At 45.7% G+C, this 21,941-nt stretch overlaps 1 protein-coding gene across 1 annotated transcript in view; it reads left to right on the top strand.

Moving 5' to 3' along the window:
* The window catches only part of LOC134338266 (prolyl endopeptidase-like), a 39,357-nt gene extending 18,542 nt beyond the window's left edge, over positions 1–20,815 (top strand). Inside the window, exons 10-15 of the mRNA XM_063033985.1 lie at positions 1,168–1,271; positions 2,651–2,787; positions 7,300–7,394; positions 10,101–10,232; positions 13,142–13,298; positions 19,165–20,815. Of these exons, the coding sequence (XP_062890055.1) occupies positions 1,168–1,271; positions 2,651–2,787; positions 7,300–7,394; positions 10,101–10,232; positions 13,142–13,298; positions 19,165–19,456 (917 nt within the window). The 3' untranslated portion in view covers positions 19,457–20,815. The remainder of the gene's footprint in view (positions 1–1,167; positions 1,272–2,650; positions 2,788–7,299; positions 7,395–10,100; positions 10,233–13,141; positions 13,299–19,164) is intronic.
* Positions 20,816–21,941: the final 1,126 nt, after the last annotated feature.

Here is a 21,941-nt window from a genome sequence, read left to right as displayed (position 1 = left end):
ACTGTATTTCAATAAATAAACAAATAAATTTAACGTACCTCCTATTAGGCACTATTCCAAGGGAACAATGCCTGTGGCTCCAGTCCATGCTTTTAACTGAAGTCTTTTGATCCTGGAATCATTTTGGCAAAGCTCCTCTACCCCCTGTCCACATCCTTTCCTCTGCCAATACATCAATTGCGGTGGAACCAATGCCTGGTGATCAGTCATCATTACACCCTTGTCCTAGTGTTCGGTGCTTCAGGATCCAGTAACCTTTTAGCCATTACTTCAGTCTGTCCTGCTACCTTCATTGTACAAACACCCCAGAACTATCTTTGCTTGTATCCCTTTACAACTGTGCCCTCAATTCATATTTTTTCCTTCTTCCTAGCAAATTGTAAGACTTTCTCTACATCCTGCCTGCCAAGACCACTTCTCTGTCTTTGTGTCCTTGTTACCTATTATTATTTAGCCCTTATAGTGTGTATCCCTTGAGTGCCATGATAGTGTGTGTGTGGTTAGCACAACACAAAGTTCTGGGGTATATGTACAATGAAGGTAGGAGGACAGACTGAAGTAATGGTTACAGCTTGGGCCACTGGAGTTTGGGGGTTCAGTCCCAGCGTCCTCTGTAAGGAGTCTGTACCTCCGCCACATGGAATGCCTGGGTTTTCTCCAGGTGCTCTGGTTTCCTCCCACAATCCAAAGACCAACCGGGTAGGTGAACTGGTCATTGTAAATTGTCCCGTGATTGGGATGAGGTTAAATTGGGGTTGTCGGCGGGTTGCTGGGGGTGGTGATGCTCCAAGATATGGAAGGGCCTATTCCACGCTTTATCACCCACACCGATGAGGTAAGGGACCAAATAATGTGGTGGAAGCTTGAGGGGTTGGTTGACCTGTTCATCTTCACATAGAGGCATTCAACTGAGTCATGTCCCTAGAACCATACCTTTGGTCATGCGCCAGTCCCAAGTACCAAGTGTCACCCTAGCCCAATTGGACCTTGGATCACAAGGCGCTGCCCAGTGAGGCACCATTTGATGACGGTTCCATTGGGAAGTGTTTATTATCGATGTCCACATTCTGTGACTGAATAAAAGAGAAGATAAATTGTTGATTGAGTTTGTCCTGAAATGAGTATTCGATGAAAGTTGTTCACAGATTAGTTTGCGTTCTCTGCCAGGAATCATCTACCACTGTGACCTGACTCAAGAGGTGCTGGAGCCTAAAGTTTTCCGAGAAGTGGAGATCAAAGGGTTCGACTTCTCTGATTATCAGACAGTTCAGGTGAGACAGTAAGGTGCTGAGACCAGGTGAATAGGTCCTGGAAGCTTAAGGAAAAGAAAAATCCAGCATCGTGACTGGTTGGGTTCGAGTGCATCACTCGGATATCCACCTGATTCTCTTTCAGTCCTTGACTGACAGTAGCACTGGTACCCCACAGCTTCCACTACCTGAGTTTAACCCTAACCCTGACCTTGGGTGCAGTCTGCGTGTAATTTCCATGTTTTCCTCGGGGCCATGTGGGTTTCCTCTGGGAGTTCTAGTTTCCTCTAAAATCCCAACGATGTCTAAGTGTGTAGGTGAGTGACTAAATCTGAGGGTTGTTAATGAGAATATGCTGTGTGATTAGTGTAGATAGGTGCTTGATGGACTAAGGGGGCCAAAATTCATGTTTACTCCCTCTATGATTCTTTTGGACCCTCTTGCTGGACATAGGCAAGGGCATTCATCTGTACCTCAACAACTAAATACTGGCCCCACATCAGAGAAGAATGCTTATAATTAGCGTAATTATTAAATTGAAACTTCTTGCCCATTGTAGAGACTGGAATGCCCCCAATTTTATGCAGTGTTTCTAGGCCAGCTGATTACAGTGATGAGAGTGTAGTGATTGGACTTGGTCATGGCTTAGAAACAGAGGGGATTGACCATTGTCCTTGTTTATCATGTCCGTTGACCTCCTTTATCTGAAGGAGAAGGTGTTGGCTAAAGCTGGATCCATCTAGGACAGGGGTGGCCAACCTTTTACATTCCATGCGTCAATCTTTTCACTCACAAGTTCAGATGCGCCATACAACTCTTGTACCCCCCTTCAATTCTTGTAAAAATATGTTAATATAGAACTCGTACGTGAAAAAAATCGCATCTGAACTCATGCGTGAAAAAATTGACACATGGAATGTAAAAGGTTGGCCACCCCTGATCTAGGATCTCCCAACTCATTAACAGTGTTTTGTCATTTAGTAAGAACCATGCATGAATGTAGCCAAATGAAACACTGTTCCTCTGGAGCCAAGATGCAAAGCACATTACCAACAGCACACTGCAACTAGCACATATGGGTATGATTTTTCAAAAATGCGTTCATAAAGAAAAAAAATAATATAGCCCAAGTCCCTGAGTGACATGATTGTAGATTCATGTAGGTCTGGCTATTATATTACTGAACTATCATACACATTTAAGCATTGACCTTTCCACAATATGTTTCCCTTTTGCTCAAGGGTGGTCAGGGTCTTGATGGGGCTCTTGCCAAGGAGGGAGTTGGGGGGAAATGTGGGAGAGTTGATGGCAAAACACAAGGCACGGCCATCTGGATGTTTACTGATGAGGCCAGGTATTGAGTGCTTGCTCTATCACATCTGTTACTTTCTCTGTCAAAGGTTTTTTACCCGAGTAAAGATGGGACAAAGATTCCAATGTTCATTGTCCACAAGAAGGGGATAAAGCGAGATGGTTCCCACCCACTGTTCCTGTACGGCTACGGAGGGTTCAACATCTCTCTCAGTCCATATTACAAGTAAGTTACAGGTTCCACTGAGCTCATTCGTACGGTTAAGCCTGAAATGGCAACTTAATTCAACATGGAACACTGTGCAACCTGCATTGGAGCACGGAGCAGTGCTGGGCAACAGCATTCAGGGTAATCTCACCAACAGAGTAGAGTTGACACATGAAGCAGTGTAGTACAGCACTGGCCACTCAGCCCATGATGTTCTGCTGACTTTTTAACCTACTCCAAGACCAATCTAACCCAGGGGTTCCCAAACTTTTTTATGCCCTGGACCCCTACCATAACCGAGGGGTCCGTTGGACCCCAGGTTGGGAACCCCTGATCTAAGCCTTCTCACCTACATAGTCTTCCATTTTTCTTTCATGGATGTGCCTATCCAAAAGACTTTTCACTCTCCCTTATGTATCTGCCTCTACCATCACCCTTGGCAGCACGTTCTCCTTGTAAATATAACCTATCTCTGACATACCCCTCTCCTTTCCTCCAATTATCTTAAAATTATACTCCCTTGTATTAGCCGTTTCTGCCCTGGGAATAAGCCTCTGGCTGTCTGCTTGATCTGTGACTCTTATCATCTTATACTCCCCTATCAAGACTCATTCACCTTTCCCTCATTGCTCGTGAGGGAAAAGCCCTAGCTCTCTCAGCCAATCCAGGCAGCATCCTGGTAGATCTCCTCTGCATCCTCTCTAAAGCTTCCACGACCTTCCCTTAATGAGGTGGCCAGAATTGAACACTGTACTCCAAGTGTAGTCTAAGCAGAGTTTTATAGACCTGCCAGGCTTTATAGAACGTAACCTTGCAGTTCTTGAACTCAATCCCCCGACTGATGAAGGCCAGCACAGCATACATCTTCTTAATGACTCCAACCCTGTGCTCTGCCTTCATACAACCTTCAAAAGCGTATCGCTTCACCCTTCTCCACTTTGAACTCCATCTGCCTCCTCTCTGCCCAGCTCTGCATCCTATCAGTGTCCCATTGTAACCGGCGACGACCTTCTGCACTATCCATGTATATTATGGTATGCTTTTCTTTTAAAGGCACATATTAGCAGGTTGTGACTGGGCACCTGGGATTACAGATCAACAATGTTTTTGCTTTAAACTGGTTTAACTTAAAAAGAATCCTATTTTCATCGAGTAAAGGTCCAAAAGCAGATTTGAAGGATGAGACCGGAGATAAAGGGCTGAATTATAACTGCTAGGTTTAAAGTGACTGAAGAATTCAATATTGCAAAGAAGGAATATATTTCCCATAGTGGGAAAGTTCAGTACAAGGGTCTAGCTTTAATTTTAAAGCTAGGTAGTTTGAGAGCAAAAGCAGGATGTTGAGATACATCCTAGGATAGGCTGGGTCACAGCATCAGTGGTGTTACCCGGGGTCAATGGGTGTGTCAGGTCTTTCAACATCAGACGCTCTCACCCAGGTGACCCAGCCAGAGTTGATCAGGCCTGGCTTGTGTCCCAGCAACATTGGCCCAAGGGTCACACCTCTTGGCCCATAGCCATCTGGAGGATCGTTCAGCAGCCCCTGTGACGGTCCCGATGGCTCTTTTCTCTGCAGGCCCCGCCACCCCATAATGCCAAAGAGAGAGAAGGTTCTGCAGAGCAAGCAGTCAAAAAACTTCTACAGCCCACCTCTGTAGGCTTGCATGGTGCCCTCCACCCCTGTCTCTTGCACTGCCCCACCAGCTCCTGGTACTTGGCTTTCTTATGCTCGAGCACCTCCTCAATCCGGTCTTCCTTAGGGACTGTCAATTCTACCATGACCAGCTGCTTCGAGGTTTCTGACGGAATGACCATGTTGGGCATCAGGGATGATGATAGGATTAGTAAACGATAGATTTGGAGTATGCAGTCATCGGAAGCACTGTATGAAGGCAGTCCATTATCTGCACTCGGGTCTGCACTGATTTTGTTCACTTACTACTACTACTACGTCGACTCAGGCCTAGGGGGCCGGCGTCGGGCACGATGACGGACTCTCCACTTCTCCCTCTCCCTCATCAGTGTGTTCAGTTCATCTACATTAGCCGCGCCGCTATCTTCTAGGAGCGTGTTGACCATAGTTTTGGGAGGGCGCCCAGGGTTCATCCTCCCATGCTTGGGCTCCCATATGATGACTAGGCTGGCAGGTAGCTCAGGGTGGCGTAGACAGTGCCCTGCTAGTTGCAGTCTTCTCGCCTTGATTTTAGTGGAGAGCATCGGTAGGTTGTTATAGAGCTCAACGTTCGTCATGTGCTGTTGCCAACTCACATCAAGAGCCATCCGGAGCATTCGTGTATTGCAACCATCTAGAGACTTTCGCATAGTCTTGGTGAGCGTCCACGTCTTGCATTCGTATGTGAGAATGGACTCTGACTGCTATGAAAATCCTCCTTATAAGCCCTCTGGTCAGGTTCAACTTCCAGATTTCCTTCATGTCGTTCATAGCCCTCCACGCCAACGCCTTCCGTATCTTTATGTCCTTCTCCGAACTCATCATTCTTGACCCGAGGTACTTGTAGTCAAAGACTTTCTTAATGATATCATTCTCTACGGTCTTGAGAGTACCCTCGTCGCAGTTAAACGCCATGTACTCTGTCTTTTTAGCGTTTAGGTGAAGTCCAACTTCATTGCACTCAATTTCCACTTTTGTCAGTAGCTGCTGTGCTCCATCTGGTCAGAGAGCAGGACTATGTCATCTGCAAAATCGAGATCTGTGAGCGTAACTGGTCTGACTCTTTTGGTTTGCCCTGGTTTTATGGTAAAACCAAGCTTGTCATGATCTTTGGTAGCTTGACGGAGAGCGTAATCAAGGACGATTATAAAGATGTAGGGTGCCAGAGTGTCTCCTTGCAGCACACCAGCTAGGAGCTCGAACACTGCAGTGTCTCTGTCTGGTGATACAACTTTCGCCATGGTTTTGGTATAGCTGGACTCTATTGCTCTCAGTAGATGGTCTGGCACTCCGTAAGCGTTCAGGATCTTCAGCATTTTACCTTAGATTGTTCACTTAGAGTTAAAAGAACACGACAAAGTACAATTCCTATTAGGAACTAATACCCAGTTACATCGTACTGTCATGTATAGGTACATAATGTACAGAACTAAGGAATCTGGCTTGATTACTTCCTCTCTGGCAAAGGGGCTGTAAACTGATGGTGGAGCCCCCTAATGGCAGTTTAAAGAAATGCACAGGATTTCTTCATCTGTCCCAGCAATGTTTTTCACTCAATTAAAAATCACAAAGACCGATTACTTTGGCATTCAACTCATGTTTTTTTTGGGAGCTTCATCGGATTTAAAATATATCAATATCCTGAGGGCATTAAGGAGGCTGCAGAATTTTTTCACTGAACGAATAAAAATTAACAGCTTAAATATATGTCAATTGAAAGTCATCAGTTATAATCAACATATTATCCTTCCTAACTTCCATCATCTCCAAAGGGACCCATCTACACCTTCCCCACTATTCTCCCTCCCAGAACTTATCCCTGCAAGCAACTAAAGTGCTTCACCTGCCCATTCAGCTGCTCCCTCACCTCCACTCAGGGCCCCAGACAACTCTGCCAAGTAAGGCAAGCATTCACCTGCAAATCCTTTATTGTGTCTGGTGTCTCCGATGCAGCCTCCTCCATGTCGGTGGGACCTGTTGTAAATTGGGGGACGACCTCACTGAACACCTCCACTCCATCCGCCACGGATGGATCTTCCCGACGGCCAAATGTTTTAATTCTGATTCCCATTCGAGTTCTGACATGTCGGTCCAAGGCCTCCTCTTGTGCAAAGATGAGGCCACCCTCAGGGTGGAGGAGCAACACCTATATTCCATCTGGGTAGCCTCCGACCTGATGGCATGAATGTCGATCTCACCTTGCAGTAAAAAAAGTCCCCTCCCTTTCCCCTCTTCTTCTATTCCCCACCCTGGCCTCTTACCCCTTCTCACCTGTCTATCACCTCCCCCTGGGTCCCTTCCTCCTTCCCTTTCTCCTATGGTCCACTCTCCTCTGCCATCGGATTCCTTCCTCTCCAGCCCTTTGCCTTTCCCACCCACCTGGCTTCACCTATCACCTAGCTATTCTCCTTCCCCTCCCTCTTCTTAATCTGGCGTCTTTCACTTTCCTTTCCAGTCTGAAGGAGGGTTTTAGCCTGCAATGTCAACTGTTTATTCATTTCCATAGATGCTACTTGACCTACTGAGATCCTCCCACAAAATGCTGGAGGAACTCAGCAGGCCAGGCAGCATCTATGGAAAAAAAGTACAGTCAACGTTTCGGGCCGAAACCCTGCTGAGTTCCTCCAGCGTTTTGTGTGTGTTGCTCGGATTTCCAGCATCTGCAGATTTTCTCTTATTTGTAGTGTGTGTGTTGCATCAATTATAATTATTGATTGACTCAAGACCTTCAAATCCAAGTGACCTACTTGCCTTTGAAAGTGTAGATTCTTATACAGTGACCTAAAATAGTTCAAACACTTGTGGTTACATCTGCAATTCCTGTCGTTTGTTTAATTGCTGCTCTGCTGTGTTTCCAGTGTGTCATATCTGATATATATCAGGCACCTGGGTGGGATTCTCGCTGTGGCTAACCTACGAGGAGGTGGAGAATACGGAGAAACTTGGCATCAAGGTAGGAAACTTTGAATCTTCACTTCAGCTACTTTTCTTGTAATCCTGTACATGGAGCTGATTGAAAGAATATGATGTATCCTCTTGACTATAATAAAAGTCTGAATGTATCCTCCTGAGAAACTGAAATCAGAGTAAGAATCAAGTTATTTATTTATTAATCAGGTCCTGATGAAGTGTCTCGGCCTGAAAGGTCAACTGTTTAGTCATTTCCATAGATGCTGCCTGACCTACTGAGTTCCTCCAGTATTCTGTGTGTGTGTTTGCCTTGGATTTCCACCATCTGCAGATTTTCTTGTGTTATGTATTTATCTGTTGAGATTTGGCGCAGAATAGGCTCTTCCAGCCTGTTGAGCCACCTCACCCCCACTATTTAATCCTAGCCTAATCACAGACAAAATGCAATGATCAATAGTCACCAACCAGTACGTCTTAATATCACTGGCAAATGTCATGAAGTTGCTATTACGCATCAGCAGTACATGATGCTGAGGTACATACTCGAATGCACTGGAATGTATTCAGCAGTGATGTAACCTGGGGTCATTGAGTGTTTCGGGGCTTTCAAAATCAGACACTCTCCCCCAGGCGACCTAGTCAGGGTTGCCCAGGTCCTGGCTTGTGTCCCAGCAGGACTGGTCCACGGGTCACACCTCTTGATCCATGGCCATCTGGAGGCTCGCTCAGCAGTCTCGGTGACGGTCCTGAGGGCTCTTTTCTTTGTAGCTCCTGTATTGCCAAGGAGAGAGCAGATTCTGCAGAGCAAGCAGCCAGCAAAACTTCTACATCCCACCTCGGTAGGCTCGCATCGTGCCCTCCACCCCGTCCCTGGCACTGCTCTACCACATAATAATATAAACTAAATGACAATAATAAGTATATATTAGATTATGAGAACACTCAGTCCTCTTTTATTGTCATTTAGAAATGCATACATGCATTAAGAAATGACACAATGTTTCTCCGGAGTGATATCACAGAAAACAGGACAAACCAAAGACTGACACTGACAGAACCACATAATTATAACACATAGTTACAGCACTACAAAGCAATACCATAATTTGATAAAGAATAGACCATGGGCACAGTAAAAAAAAAAGTCTCAAGTCCCAATCGACTCGCGAGTCCCCGATAGCAGGCGGCAAAAGGGAGAAACTCCCTGCCATAAACCTCCAGGCACTGACAACTTGCCAACGCCTTCGAAGCAGCCGACCACAGCCGACACTGCGTCCGTCCATCCGAAAACTTCGAGCCTCCGACCAGCCCCTCTGATACAGCCTCCCGAGCGCCTTCAACCTCGCCCCAGCCGCCGAAACAAGCAAAGCCGAGGATTCGGGGCCTTCTGCTCCGGAGATTCCGGTTACCACACAGTAGCAGCGGCAGCGAAGCGGGCATTTCAGAAGTTCCTCCAGACGTTCCTCTGTTCTCTCACGTCTGCATCAAATCAGGATTGTGCGCGGTACCCTACGTGACAGATTACAGATATCATTCACCAGAGAGGCTGCGCGTGCTGCGTTGTGCCGCCATCTTCTCCTCCTCCTCCTCCTTATATATAAAACATCGAGTTAAACTAGTAGTGCAAAGAGAGAGGGAAGAATACTGAGATAGTTTTCATGGGTCCGTACTTTCATATCAGAATTTAAACCATCAGATTGATCTAAAAACCATCAAATCCAAACAGCCTGGGAAGGAAATTTCCCATCCTTACCTCGTTAGGCTCTTACATGTGCTTGCAGGCAGAGTCACTGGTTGCATTACTCGCATCCATTGGAACTCTGGTCATCATCACTGCATCTGCTTGATTCCAAAATGTTTGGCTTGATCTCAATCCTTCAGAATAAAGGGGTGGATTAGTAATCTGAAATCACTGCATGGGTGCAACTGTGCCATTGAATGTTAGCTCAGTGGATAGAGATCTTGAGTAACACATACAAAGTGCTGGAGGAACTCAGCAGGTCAGACAGCATCCATAGGCAGTTGGCATTTCTGGTCAAGACCCTTCATCAGGTCGAGAAGGGAAGGGAGAAGAGGAGATGTTGGGGGGTAGGGGGAGTACAAACTAGCGGATGAAACCAGGTGAGTGGAGAGATGAAGTGAGAAGCTGGAAGGTAATATGTTGAAGTAGTAAAGGGCTGGAGAAGAAGGAATCTAAAAGGTGAGTGGACCACAGGAGACAGGGAAGGAGGAGGGACACCAGAGGAAGATGAAGGGCAGATGTGAAGAACAGAAGGGGTTGGAGGAGAGCAAGAATGGGGAATGGAAAAAGAGTGAAGGGGGAGGGGGAGAAATAACTAGAAGTTGGAGAAATTGTTGTCCTATCAAGTTCGTTCTTCTATAGCACTTTAGTTCTGCCACCTATCACCTCTCATCTTCCTAATTCCCCTACACCCACCCACCTTCTTACTCATCTGGCCCTCACCCATTACCTTCGAGCTAGCCCTCCTTCCCATCCCCCCACCATTTAATTCTAGCATTTCCCCTACCTTTCCAGTCCTGATGAAGGCTCTCAGCCAGAAACATCAACTGCTTACTCTTCTTCACAGATGCTGCCTGGCTTGCCGAGTTCCTCCAGCATTTCACAAATGGGTTATTCTGCAGGTGCTGCAAATCCAGAGCTACTCTCACAAAATGCTGGAGGAACTGAGTAGTGCCAGACTTGTCTCCACTCCGCGTGTGATGAACTTTTGTCTTTTCTTCTCTGCAGCCGGGATTCTGGGAAACAAGCAGAACGCCTTTGATGATTTCCAGAGTGCAGCCGAGTATCTGATCCAGGAAGGGTTCACCTGCCGAGAGAAGCTGACGATCAACGGAGGCTCAAACGGAGGCCTGCTCGTTGGTATGGCAAATATTCTTGTACGAGAGTTGCATTGATTAGTGGACTGTCTGACTGGTATATTGTGCTCCTTGCGCCGTACTGTAACAGTGGCCAAAATGCGATGTCTTTAGAATGAGAGCCAAGTACAAGATTCTGCCCCAGAGTGCTGATCTGCACTACAGTCTCAGTACGTCACGTCTGAGCGTCAGTGGATCTTGCTTACATGGATTTTCAGAAGCCCTTTGACAAGGTTCCGCACGTGAGGTTGCTTAACAAAATGGGAGCTCATGGCATTACAGGAAAGGTACTGTAGCGTGGATAGAAGATTGGCTGACTGGCAGGAGGCAAGGAGAGGGAATAAAGGGGGCCTTTTCTGTTTGGATGCCAGTGATGAGTACGGTTGGTGTTGGGACTGCTTCTTTTCACGTTATATGGCCAGCTGATCGGCGAACTGAGCTGCATGGTCACATGGGTGTTAATGGGCCGCACAGGCCTCATTGGGTTTCAAGGGCCTGTTCCTATGTTATGTCTAATTAAAAGTACAAACAATTAATAAAAATGATTAACTCTTGCCTTTGGGGCAAAGAGCAGTAGCATTATATTGGATATAATGAGAAGCACATATTTAATTCCTGTAATTGAGGAACTCAAATTATGGAGAAAAGGGATGAAAGTTCCGTTTGACAGGGGTAATCAATGGTTTGGAGAGGTCCAAGTGATGACACAAAGATTGGGGGTGTAGCGGGCAGTGTGGAAGACCATTATGGCTTGCAGTGGGATCTGGACCAGCTGGGAAAATGGCAGATGAAATTTAATGCAGACAAGTGTGAGGTGTTGCCCCAAACGGGGTAGGTCTTAAGGTTGATTTATACTTGTGCGTCAGATGGATGCCGTAACCTACGCAAGTGGCCTACGCCCGTTGTGAGCATGTATACTTGTGCGTCGGTGTGTCTGTGTCGCTCTGCAATTCGCGCACGTCGCGCACGCGCACACACCTGCCCGCGCAAGGCTTCATGGTAGTCTTTCTCGGGGTAAACAAGTTTAAAGCAAGTGTCTTTTATTGTAAAAGCGAAATGTGTCCGCCATAATTTCGGAGGTCTATAAAGCTTTATGGAAAGCACTGCAGCCAGAGTTCCTTCCCTGCCCTTCAGTCACCCAATGGGAAGCTATTGCAGAGTAGGAGGAAATGCGATGCTACCAAGCGGACCAATCACAGTTGTTGCGGTCTGCGTTGCCGCAACGCGTAGTTACATTTTGGGAGAGGTGCACATCAGGCTACGGCGTAGGGATCCGCGTAGGCTCTGCATAGGATTAGCGGCAACACTGTACCTACGGCGTCGAGTTGACGCAGAAGTATAAATCAGCCTTTACACAGTGAACGGTAGGGCACTGAGGAGTGCAGGAGAACAAAGGGATCTGGGTATAAAAGTCCATACTTTGTTGAAAGTGGCATCACAGGTAACTAGGGTTGTATTGAGTACAGGAGATGGGATGTTATGTTGAAATTGTAGAAGACATTGGTTAGGCCGAATTTGGAATATTGTGTGCAGTTTTGGTCACCTACCTACAGGAAAGATGTAAATAAGATTGAAAGAGTACAAAGAAATTTTACAAGGGTGTTGCTGGGTCTGGACGACCTGAGTTATATGAAAAGATTGAATAGGTTTGGTCTTTGTTCCTTGGAATGTAGAATATTGAGAGAAGATTTGATAGAGGTATACAAAATTATGAGGGGTATAGATAGGGTAAATGCACGCAAGCTTTTACCACTGAAGTTGGGTGGGACTACAACCAGAGGTCATGGGTTAAGGGCGAAAGATGAAAAGTTTAAGGGGAACATGAGTGAAAACATCACTCAGAGGGTCGAGAGAGTGTGGCATGGGCTGCCAGTGCAAGTGGTGCATGCAAGCTCGATTTCAATGTTTACGAGAAGTTTGGATAGGTACATGGATGGTAGGGGTATGGAAGGCTGTGGTTCCAGTGGAAGTCGCTGGAAGTAGGCAGATTAGTTTGGCACAGACTAACTGGGCTGAAGGCCTGCTTCTGTGCTGTATCTGTTCTGTGAGTCTACAGAGATGGTCAGTTCCTGGGTTATCACCCAGCCCATGTCCTCAGAGTGCATTTAGAGTTCTTCAAATTGCCTGGCAGGCCGTCATTATCAAAATATAATTGTGTGTTGCCATAGGTTCAGTCTGGGAGTGAGTTCTGAGTGAAGAGAAAGTGTTTTACTGAGCATGTATTCAGGGTAAGGACAAGGGAATCATACAGTGGGAAAGGGGCCAGCTCGACACTGGAAGCTCAGTGTGACAGGGAGCAGATGCAGAAATCTGGAGGTATTTCAGAGGACATTGTGAACTAAGATGGAGGGGGGTTGGCGTGGTAACGAGACGCTATTACTGCTCGGGTCGTCGGAGTTCAGAGTTCAATTCCAACGTCACCTGTAAGGAGTGTGTACTTCCTCCCCGTAGAATGGGTGGGTTTCCTCCAGGTCCTCCCATTTCCTCCTACAGTCCAAAGACTACCGGGTAGGTTAGTTGGTCATTGTAAATTGTCCCGTAACTATGTTAGGTTTAAATCAGGGGCTGTCTAAGGTTGCTGGGGCGATGCTGCTCGAAGGGCCTAAAATAAATAAGTCTAGTACTCCAAGTTTTAAAAATTGGAAGTTGTGGACTGTACATCCGGGTTATTACTGTAAATGAAGAATAGCAGTGGCCCTAGTACCAACCCTGAGTAACTCACTGTACACTTCCCTACTGGCAAGAAGAAACGTCAGTACAATTTCTGACTGAAGGGCCGGAACGGCCTATTCTGTGCTGTATCTCAATAATTAAATAAATAGGTAGATTTTGTGAAAGGATGTGATTGTTCAAACGTCTCCTGTCATTAGCTTCAGTGATGTGTAAGGTCTACGACTGCCGTCTCTCCCACAGCTGCCTGTGTGAACCAACGGCCCGATCTGTTTGGCTGCGCAGTCATTGAGGTGGGGGTGTTGGACATGCTCAGGTATCACAAGTTCACCATTGGTCACGCCTGGACCACTGACTACGGCTGTGCTGACAAGAAGGAGGAGTTTGAGTGGCTGATAAAGTGAGTAAGCACTTCCTCTCTCATAGTACTGATTGAGATTCAGTAATATCACTGCCACATGTTGTGAAATTTGTCATTTTGCGGCAGTGGTACAGTACAAGACATAAAAAATACTATTATGGTGTAGTGGTAAGAGCAATGCTATTATAGTTCGGACCGTTTTGGGGTTCGGAGTTCAATGCCAGCACTTTCCTGTACTTCCTCCTCCCTTGACCTTTCCCCTGTGTGCTCATTTCCTCCCACAGTCTAATTGGTCATTGTAAATTGTCCAGTGATTAGGTTAGGGTTAATCGCATTTGCTGGGACAGTGTGGTTCAAAGGGCCAACTCTCCGCTATATCGCTAAATAAATAGACACATGCTGTAGGTTGTGTAAAAGCCTTAATGAGGTAGGCTGAGGCTCAGGCTCAGACCACTTAGAAATCTGATGGAGCTATGAGGGAGGAGCTGGCCAAAGTTGACTGGAAGGATACCCTAGCAGGGATGACAGTGGAACAACAATAGCAGGTATTTCTGGGAATAGTACAGAAGGTGCAGGATCAGTTCATTCCAAAGAGGAAGAAAGGTTCTAAGGGAGTAAGGGGCAACAAGGGAGGTCAAGCACAGTATAAAAATAAAAGAGAGGAAGTATAACATAGCAAAGATGAGTGGGAACCCAGAGGATTGGGAGACTTTTAAGAGCAACAGAAGATAACTAAAAAGGCAATACGGGGGTAAAAGATGAGGTACGAAGGTATGCTAGCCAAGAATATAAAGGAGGATAGTAAAAGCTTCTTTAGGTATGTGAAGAGGAAAAAATTAGTTAAGACCAAAGTTGGACCTTGACGACAGAAACGGGTGAAATTATTATGGGGAACAAGGAAATGGCAGACAAGCTGAACAGGTACTTTGGATCTGTCTTCACTAGGGAAGACACAAACAATCTCCCAGATGTAATAGTGGCCAGAGGACCTAGGGTAACAGAGGAACTGAAGGAAATTCGCATCAGGCACAAAATGGTGTTGGATAAACTGATGGGACTGAGGGTTGATAAATCCCCAGGGCCTGATGGTCTGCACCCCAGGGTACTTAAGGAGGTGGCTCTAGAAATCGTGGATGCATTGGTAATCATTTTCCAATGTTCTATAGATTCAGGATCAGTTCTTGTGGATTGGAGGATAGCTAATGTTATCCCACTTTTTAAGAAAGGAGGGAGAGAGAAAACAGGCAATTATAGACCAGTTAGTCTGACATTAGTGGTGGGGAAGATGCTGGAATCAATTATAAAAGATGTAATAGAGGCATATTTGGATAGCAGTGGCGGGATTGGTCCAAGTCAGCATGGATTTACGAAGGGGAAATCATGCTTGACTAATCTTCTGGAATTTTTTGAGAATGTAACTATGAAAATGGACAAGGGAGAGCCAGTGGATGTAGTGTACCTGGACTTTCAGAAAGCCTTTGATAAGGTCCCACATAGGAGGTTAGTGTGCAAAATTAGAGCAAATTGTATTGGGGGTAGGGTACTGACATGAATAGAAAATTGGTTGGCAGACAGGAAACAAGGAGTTGGGATTAACGGGTCCCTTTCAGAATGGCAGGCAGTGACTAGTGGGGTACTGCAAGGCTCGGTGCTGGGACCGCAGCTATTTACAATATATATTAATGATTTAGATGAAGGGATTAAAAGTAACATTAGCAAATTTGCAGATGACACAAAGCTGGGTGGCAGTGTGAAATGTGAGGAGGATGTTATGAGAATGCAGGGTGACTTAGACGTGTTGGGTGAGTGAGCAGATGCATGGCAGATGTAGTTTAATGTGGATAAATGTGAGGTTATCCACTTTGGTGGCAAGAACAGGAAGGCTGATTACTATCTGAATGGTGTCAAATTAGGAAAAGGTGAAGTACAATGAGATCTAGGTGTCTTTGTTCATCAGTCACTGAAAGTAAGCATGCAGGTACAGCAGGCAGTGAAGAAAGCTAATAGCATGTTGGCCTTCATAACAAGGGGAGTTGAGTATAGGAGCAAAGAGGTCCTTCTGCAGTTGTACAGGGCTCTGGTGAGACCACACCTGGAGTATTGTGTACGATTTTGGTCTCCGAATTTGAGGAAGGACATTCTAGCTATTGAGGGAGTGCAGCGTAGGTTCACGAGGTTTATTCCGGTGATGGTGGGACTGTCATATGTTGAAAGATTGGAGTAACTGGGGTTGTATACACTAGGGGATCTGATTGAAACATATAAGATTATTAAGGGATTGGACACGCTAGAGGCAGGAAAGATGTTCCCGATGTTGGGGGAGTCCAGAACCAGAGGCCACAGTTTAAGAATAAGGGTAGACAATTTAGAATGGAGTTGAGGAAGAACTTTTTCACACAGAGGGTTGTGGTTCTGTGGAATGCTCTGCCTCAGAAGGCAGTGGAGGCCAATTCTCTGGATTCTTTCAAAAAAGAGTTAGATAGAGCTCTTAAAGATAGCGGAGTGAAGGGATATGGGGAGAAGGTAGGAAAAGGGTACTGATTGTGGATGATCACAGTGAATGGTGGTGCTGGCTTGAAGGGCTGAATGGCCTAATCCTGCACCTATTGTCTATTGTTTATTGGCAGAAGTTCTTAAAATACTGAGTATGGGTCTGTGCCTCCTCCCCGTTGACAGTAATGCCTGGATGGTGAGGGTCTTTAATGATGAGTGCTGCCTTCTTGGGGCACCGCCTCTTGGAGACACCCTCCGTGGCAGGGAGGGTTGTGCCAGTGATGAACCTCCTGAGTCTACATCCCTGTGCAGGGTCACCTTGTAATCCAGTGCGTGCAGTTCTCGTACCAGGCAGTGATGCAACCAGTCAAGAATGCTCTCTACCATACGTCTCTCGAAATTTGCAAGTCTTTGGTGACATACAAACTCTCCTCAAACTCCTAATGACATGAAACCACGAGTGCACCTTATTCACGACTTCATCGACGTGTTGGGCCCAGGATAGATCTTCTGAGATCTTGACACCCAGGAACTTGAAGCTGCTCACCCTTTCCACCACTGATTGAGGACCAACGCGTGTTCCCCTGAACAAGAGAGTGGAGGTGGTAGCGTTGACACATTTCATTGAATATGCACTACCCACTGCATGGAACGCCTTCATGCCCATTAATAGTGCAGTGGAATTTCAGGTCAGCACTGTGTGTCCTTGAGCAAGGCACTTAACCACACAATGCTCCAGTCTACCCAGCTGAGAACGGGTACCGGCAAAAATGCTGGGGGTTAACCTCGCGATAGACTGGCGTCCTAACTGGGGGTGGGGGGGGGGGAGTCTCGTTCTCTCAGTCAATTCACGCCACAGAAACTGGCATAATGATACTTAAAGGGTTGATGATGGATATGCAATGGCAAGCATTTAAAGATTGCATCCCCGTTTGGCAAAAGAATAAACCAGGGAAGGTCGTGCACCCATGGCTGACAAGGGAAATTAGGGATAGTATCAATTCCAAAGAAGAAACATACAAATTAGCCAGAAAAAGCAGCACACCTGAGGACTGGGAGAAATTCAGAGTTCAGCAGAGGAGGACAAAGGGCTTTATTAGGAAAGGGAAAAAAGATTATGAGAGAAAACTGGCAGGGAACATAAAAACTGACTGTAAAAGCTTTTATAGATATGTGAAAAGAAAAGGATTGGTTAAGACAAATGTAGGTCCCTTACAGACAGAAACAGGTGAATTGATCATGGGGAACAAGTACATGGCAGACCAATTGAATAACTACTTTGGTTCTGCCTTCACTAAGGAGGACATAAATAATCTTCCGGAAATAGTAGGGGACCGAGGGTCTAGTGAGATGGAGGAACTGAGGGAAATACATGTTAGTAGGGAAGTGGTGTTAGGTAAATTGAAGGGATTAAAGGCAGATAAATCCCCAGGGCCAGATGGTCTGCATCCCAGAGTGCTTAAGGAAGTAGCCCAAGAAATAGTGGATGCATTAGTGCTAATTTTTCAAAACTCTTTAGATTCTGGACTAGTTCCTGAGGATTGGAGGGTGGCTAATGTAACCCCGCTTTTTAAAAAAGGAGGGAGAGAGAAACTGGGGAATTATAGACCAGTTAGCCTAACATCGGTGGTGGGAAAAATGCTAGAGTCAGTTATCAAAGATGTGATAACAGCACATTTGGAAAGTAGTGAAATCATCGGACAAAGTCAGCATGGATTTGTGAAAGGAAAATCATGTCTGACGAATCTCACAGAATTTTTTGAGATGTAACTGGTAGAGTGAATAGGGGAGAACCAGTGGATGTGGTATATTTGGATTTTCAGAAGGCTTTTGACAAGGTCCCACACAGGAGATTAGTATGCAAACTTAAAGCACATGGTATTGGGGGTATGGTATTGATGTTGATAGAGAATTGGTTGGCAGACAGGAAGCAAAGAGTGGGAATAAACGGGACCTTTTCAAAATGGCAGGCAGTGACTAGTGGGGTACCGCAAGGCTCAGTGCCTCAGTATATTGTTTACAATATATATTAATGACTTAGACGAGGGAATTAAATGCAGCATCTCCAAGTTTGTGGATGACACGAAGCTGGGCGGCAGTGTTAGCTGTAAGGAGGATGCTAAGAGGATGCAGGGTGATTTGGATAGGTTGGGTGAGTGGGCAAATTCATGGCAGATGCAATTTAATGTGGATAAATGTGAGGTTATCCACTTTGGTGGCAAAAACAGGAAAACAGATTATTATCTGAATGGTGGCCGATTAGGAAAAGGGGAGGTGCAACGAGACCTGGGTGTCATTATACACCAGTCATTGAAAGTGGGCATGCAGGTGCAGCAGGCGGTGAAAAAGGCGAATGGTATGCTGGCTTTCATAGCAAGAGGATTCGAATACAGGAGCAGGGAGGTACTACTGCAGTTGTACAAGGCCTTGGTGAGACCACACCTGGAGTATTGTGTGCAGTTTTGGTCCCCTAATCTGAGGAAAGACATTCTTGCCATAGAGGGAGTACAAAGAAGGTTCACCAGATTGATTCCTGGGATGGCAGGACTTTCATATGATGAAAGACTGGAACGACTAGGCTTATACTCGCTGGAATTTAGAAGATTGGGGGGGATCTCACTGAAACGTATAAAATTCTAAAGGGATTGGACAGGCTAGATGCAGGAAGATTGTTCCCGATGTTGGGGAAGTCCAGAATGAGGGGTCACAGTTTCAGGATAAAGGGGAAGCCTTTTAGGACCGAGATGAGGAGAAACTTCTTCACACAGAGAATGGTGAATCTGTGGAATTCTCTGCCACAGGAAACAGTTGAGGCCAGTTCATTGGCTATATTTAAGAGGGAGTTAGGTATGGCCCTTGTGGCTAAAGGGATCAGGGGGTATGGAGAGAAGGCAGGTACAGGGTTCTGAGTTGGAAGATCAGCCATAATCATACTGAATGGTGGTGCAGGCTCGAAGGGCTGAATGGCCTACTCCTGCACCTATTTTCTGTGTTTCTATAGGCACTGGCCTGATGGGCCACAAGGCTCATGACAGATTTTAACTAACTTTGTCATGGACGCCAACCCCCGTGGGCGTACAGTTCCTTAACTGATGTTCTCTCACTGGTGCACACTTCCATGGCCATGGACTTGATTGATTCCAGTTCTCTGGTTACTACCTTCCAGTTTCACAAGTAGCCTTGGACAGCGAGTTTCAACACAGTTCCTCCATGAAAGTCGTAGTCATGGCTGGATCTGACCCCCCCCCTCCCCACTGGATTTTGCTCCATCTCCTGCATCAACATCCACATTCGTGATTGTTTTCTTCCATCTCACTTGTCCGCTCACCCTACAGCTAGTTATAAAGCTCTTGCAAAATAAGAGTGGTAGTGGAGAAGAAATCTTTTAATAATGTGTATTTTTCTCCATCAGATATTCTCCACTCCACAACATCAAGGTCCTAGAGGGAGGTATCCAGTACCCTGCCATGCTGTTGCTAACTGCTGATCACGACGACCGAGTGGTGCCCCTTCACTCTCTAAAATACATTGCCACATTGCAGCGCACAGTGGGCCACAATCCCAATCAAAAGAACCTTCTCCTGATACATATCGATACCAAGTCTGGCCACGGGGCTGGGAAACCAACTAGCAAGGTAATCGAGGAGGAGTCAGACATCCTTTCCTTCATTGCTGAAACCTTGAAGCTAGACTGGCTGGAATGAGGGAGATCTTGGACGTGATCATTAAGGCTGACCATAATGTTAATCAGTCAATATTAGGTTTTTAGATGTTCTTTCTTTTCTACATTGATCACACGGTTAGCATGACACTATTACAGCTTGGGGGAGTTCTGGAGTTCAGGAGTCGATGTATGTCCTTCCCATCGAATGTGTGGGTTTTCCTCGGATGGTATGGTTTCCTCCCACAGTCCAAAGTCATGCTAGTACAGTACTGTATTGCACTGTAAACTGACCTGTGATTAGGCTAGGGTGTGGACTTGCTCGAAGGGCCAACACCACACTAAATAAATCTCCAGAGCTGGGTTTCAACTCCCTAAACCAATTGGAGAGGAACCTGTCAGGTTACATGGCAGTCTCGATATTCTGACCAGAGAGCTTGAACGTTTGAACACTCTAACAGGCAGTTGAAAGCACGGGTGCTCTCATTGGGATCTCCCGTTCCATATTTATATCAGTTATGGACACATTAGGCTTGATCAATTTCCCCATTTCCCCACTCTCGCCTCTGCAAGTCAACCCCTCGTGTTTCTACCATGGTTTCATCAGTCAATGGGAAGTTTCCAGACCCTCTAAATGTTCTTGTTCAGTGATCACTGCTTGTCCAGAGTACGTGAAATACTTTGCAGTATTGGTTATGTGCACATGTAGCTGCCATTGCCTTTTTTCAAATTTTTGCCACATTCAGGTAGCGTTTGGGTGAATTCCTCAATAAAGTACATGCTGTGTGGGAGTATTGTGGGTATTTTTTTTTACATAGAAACTGATCTGGATCTGAAAAATGTTGCTGAAAAGGTGGTGGAGAGATTACAACATTCGAGAAGCATCTAGACCAATACAATCACCAAGGCCTAAATTGGGTTCTTGCCTTTTGGCTGCCTGTAAGCAGATGAATCTCAAGGTTGTATAATTTATACGCTCTTTGATCATAAATGTACCTTCAATCCTCTGAACTAGTTGGAGCAGTGTAGATAGGAGTGGGCAACATAGATATGGAGGTTTTGGACTGTTTTCAGTGCAGTGCAACTCTATCTTGTGGCACTCTGATGAATTGGGAGGCTGTTAATATCCTTGGTACTTCAAAAGCAGAGTATTTGGGCCGCTTGTCCAAGCCAACATTTATTTCCACAAGCAAATTCACCATGATTGTAGATCTTCCAGTATCTATATTCAAAGTACTCCAGCCGCTGAGGTGCCCTGTTGCAATGAGCACTCTATATAGTTCATTTCAGCATTCTATGTAACATTGAAGTGTTCTGTTGCTAACAATTGTAATAATGAAACTGATTCAGAAAGTATTTTTTCCCAGAACCTTTGTGTAATGAATGAAATAAAACAAATAAGGAAAATGTCAATTCAGTGGAAGCTTCAATGAAAATTTGGAACGGGTTTCCCTGAGACTGAAGAGCTGGATAATGCCAAGGATTAAAAACTAAGTAAAGGACAAGAGTTAAAGGGCTATAACAGATGAAAGTAAATGAACCATATTTTAATATTTGGAATTTGATGAATTGATTAAAGGAGACCAGGGTCCTTTAGTAAATCTTCAACCACCAACAGCACAACCAGCTAGTGTATCTGGAGCAATGCGCACAAAATGCTGGAGGAACTCAGCAGGTCAAGCAGTGTCTATGGAAATGAACAAACAGTCAACATTTCGAACTGAGACTTGTCTTCAGGACTGGAAAGGGGGAAGATGCCAGAATAAAAAGCTGGGGAGATGGGTGGAAATAAGTTAATGGTGATAGGTTAAGCCGGGTGGGTGGGAAAGGTAAAGGGCTGGAGAAAGAGGAATCTGATAGGAGGGGAGAGTGGACCATGGGAGAAAGGGAAGGAGGAGGGGTCCCAGGGGGGAGGTGATAGGCAAGTGAGAAGAGGTAAGGGGCCAAAGTAGGAATAAAAGAATAGGGAAGGGGGGGAAAAGAGAAAAAAATATGCTGGAAGAGAAAAAAAAATCGATGTTCGTGCAATCAGTTTGGAGGCGATCTAGACAGACTACAGGGTGTTGCCCCACCACTCTTACAGCGGTCTCATCATGCAGAAGAGGCCATGGACGGACATGTCGGAATGGGAATTAAAATGTTTGACCACCGGGAAATTCTGCGGAGGTGCTTGACCTGAATTCATGTCAGGTCTCACTAAGATAGAGGAAATCACATTGGAAGCAGAGCATCGGGCTGTCATCCCAGATATTTTCGGGAGGAAACTTGTTTTGAGTGTTTCGGCTGCGTCAGGCACCACATACACCAAAAGGTAAACATATGTTTGGCAATACGGCATTTTGAGATTACACAAGATCATAAAAGATGCTGTGTAGCAGTTAGCGCGACGCTATTACAGCTCGGGGTTCAGAGTTCAGACCCGGCATCCTGCGTAAAGAGTACTCGTGCAGTGTGTGGGTTTCCTCCGAGTGCTCTGGTTTCCTCCCACAGTCCAAAGACGTATCAGTTGGTTGGTTAACTGGTCATTG

The sequence above is a fragment of the Mobula hypostoma genome, chromosome 26, assembly GCF_963921235.1.
Source record: "Mobula hypostoma chromosome 26, sMobHyp1.1, whole genome shotgun sequence".
NCBI classification, from domain to species: Eukaryota; Metazoa; Chordata; class Chondrichthyes; order Myliobatiformes; family Myliobatidae; genus Mobula; species Mobula hypostoma.
The sequence above is the reverse complement of the archived record's forward strand: the minus strand, read 5'-3'. Positions and strand labels throughout refer to the sequence as shown.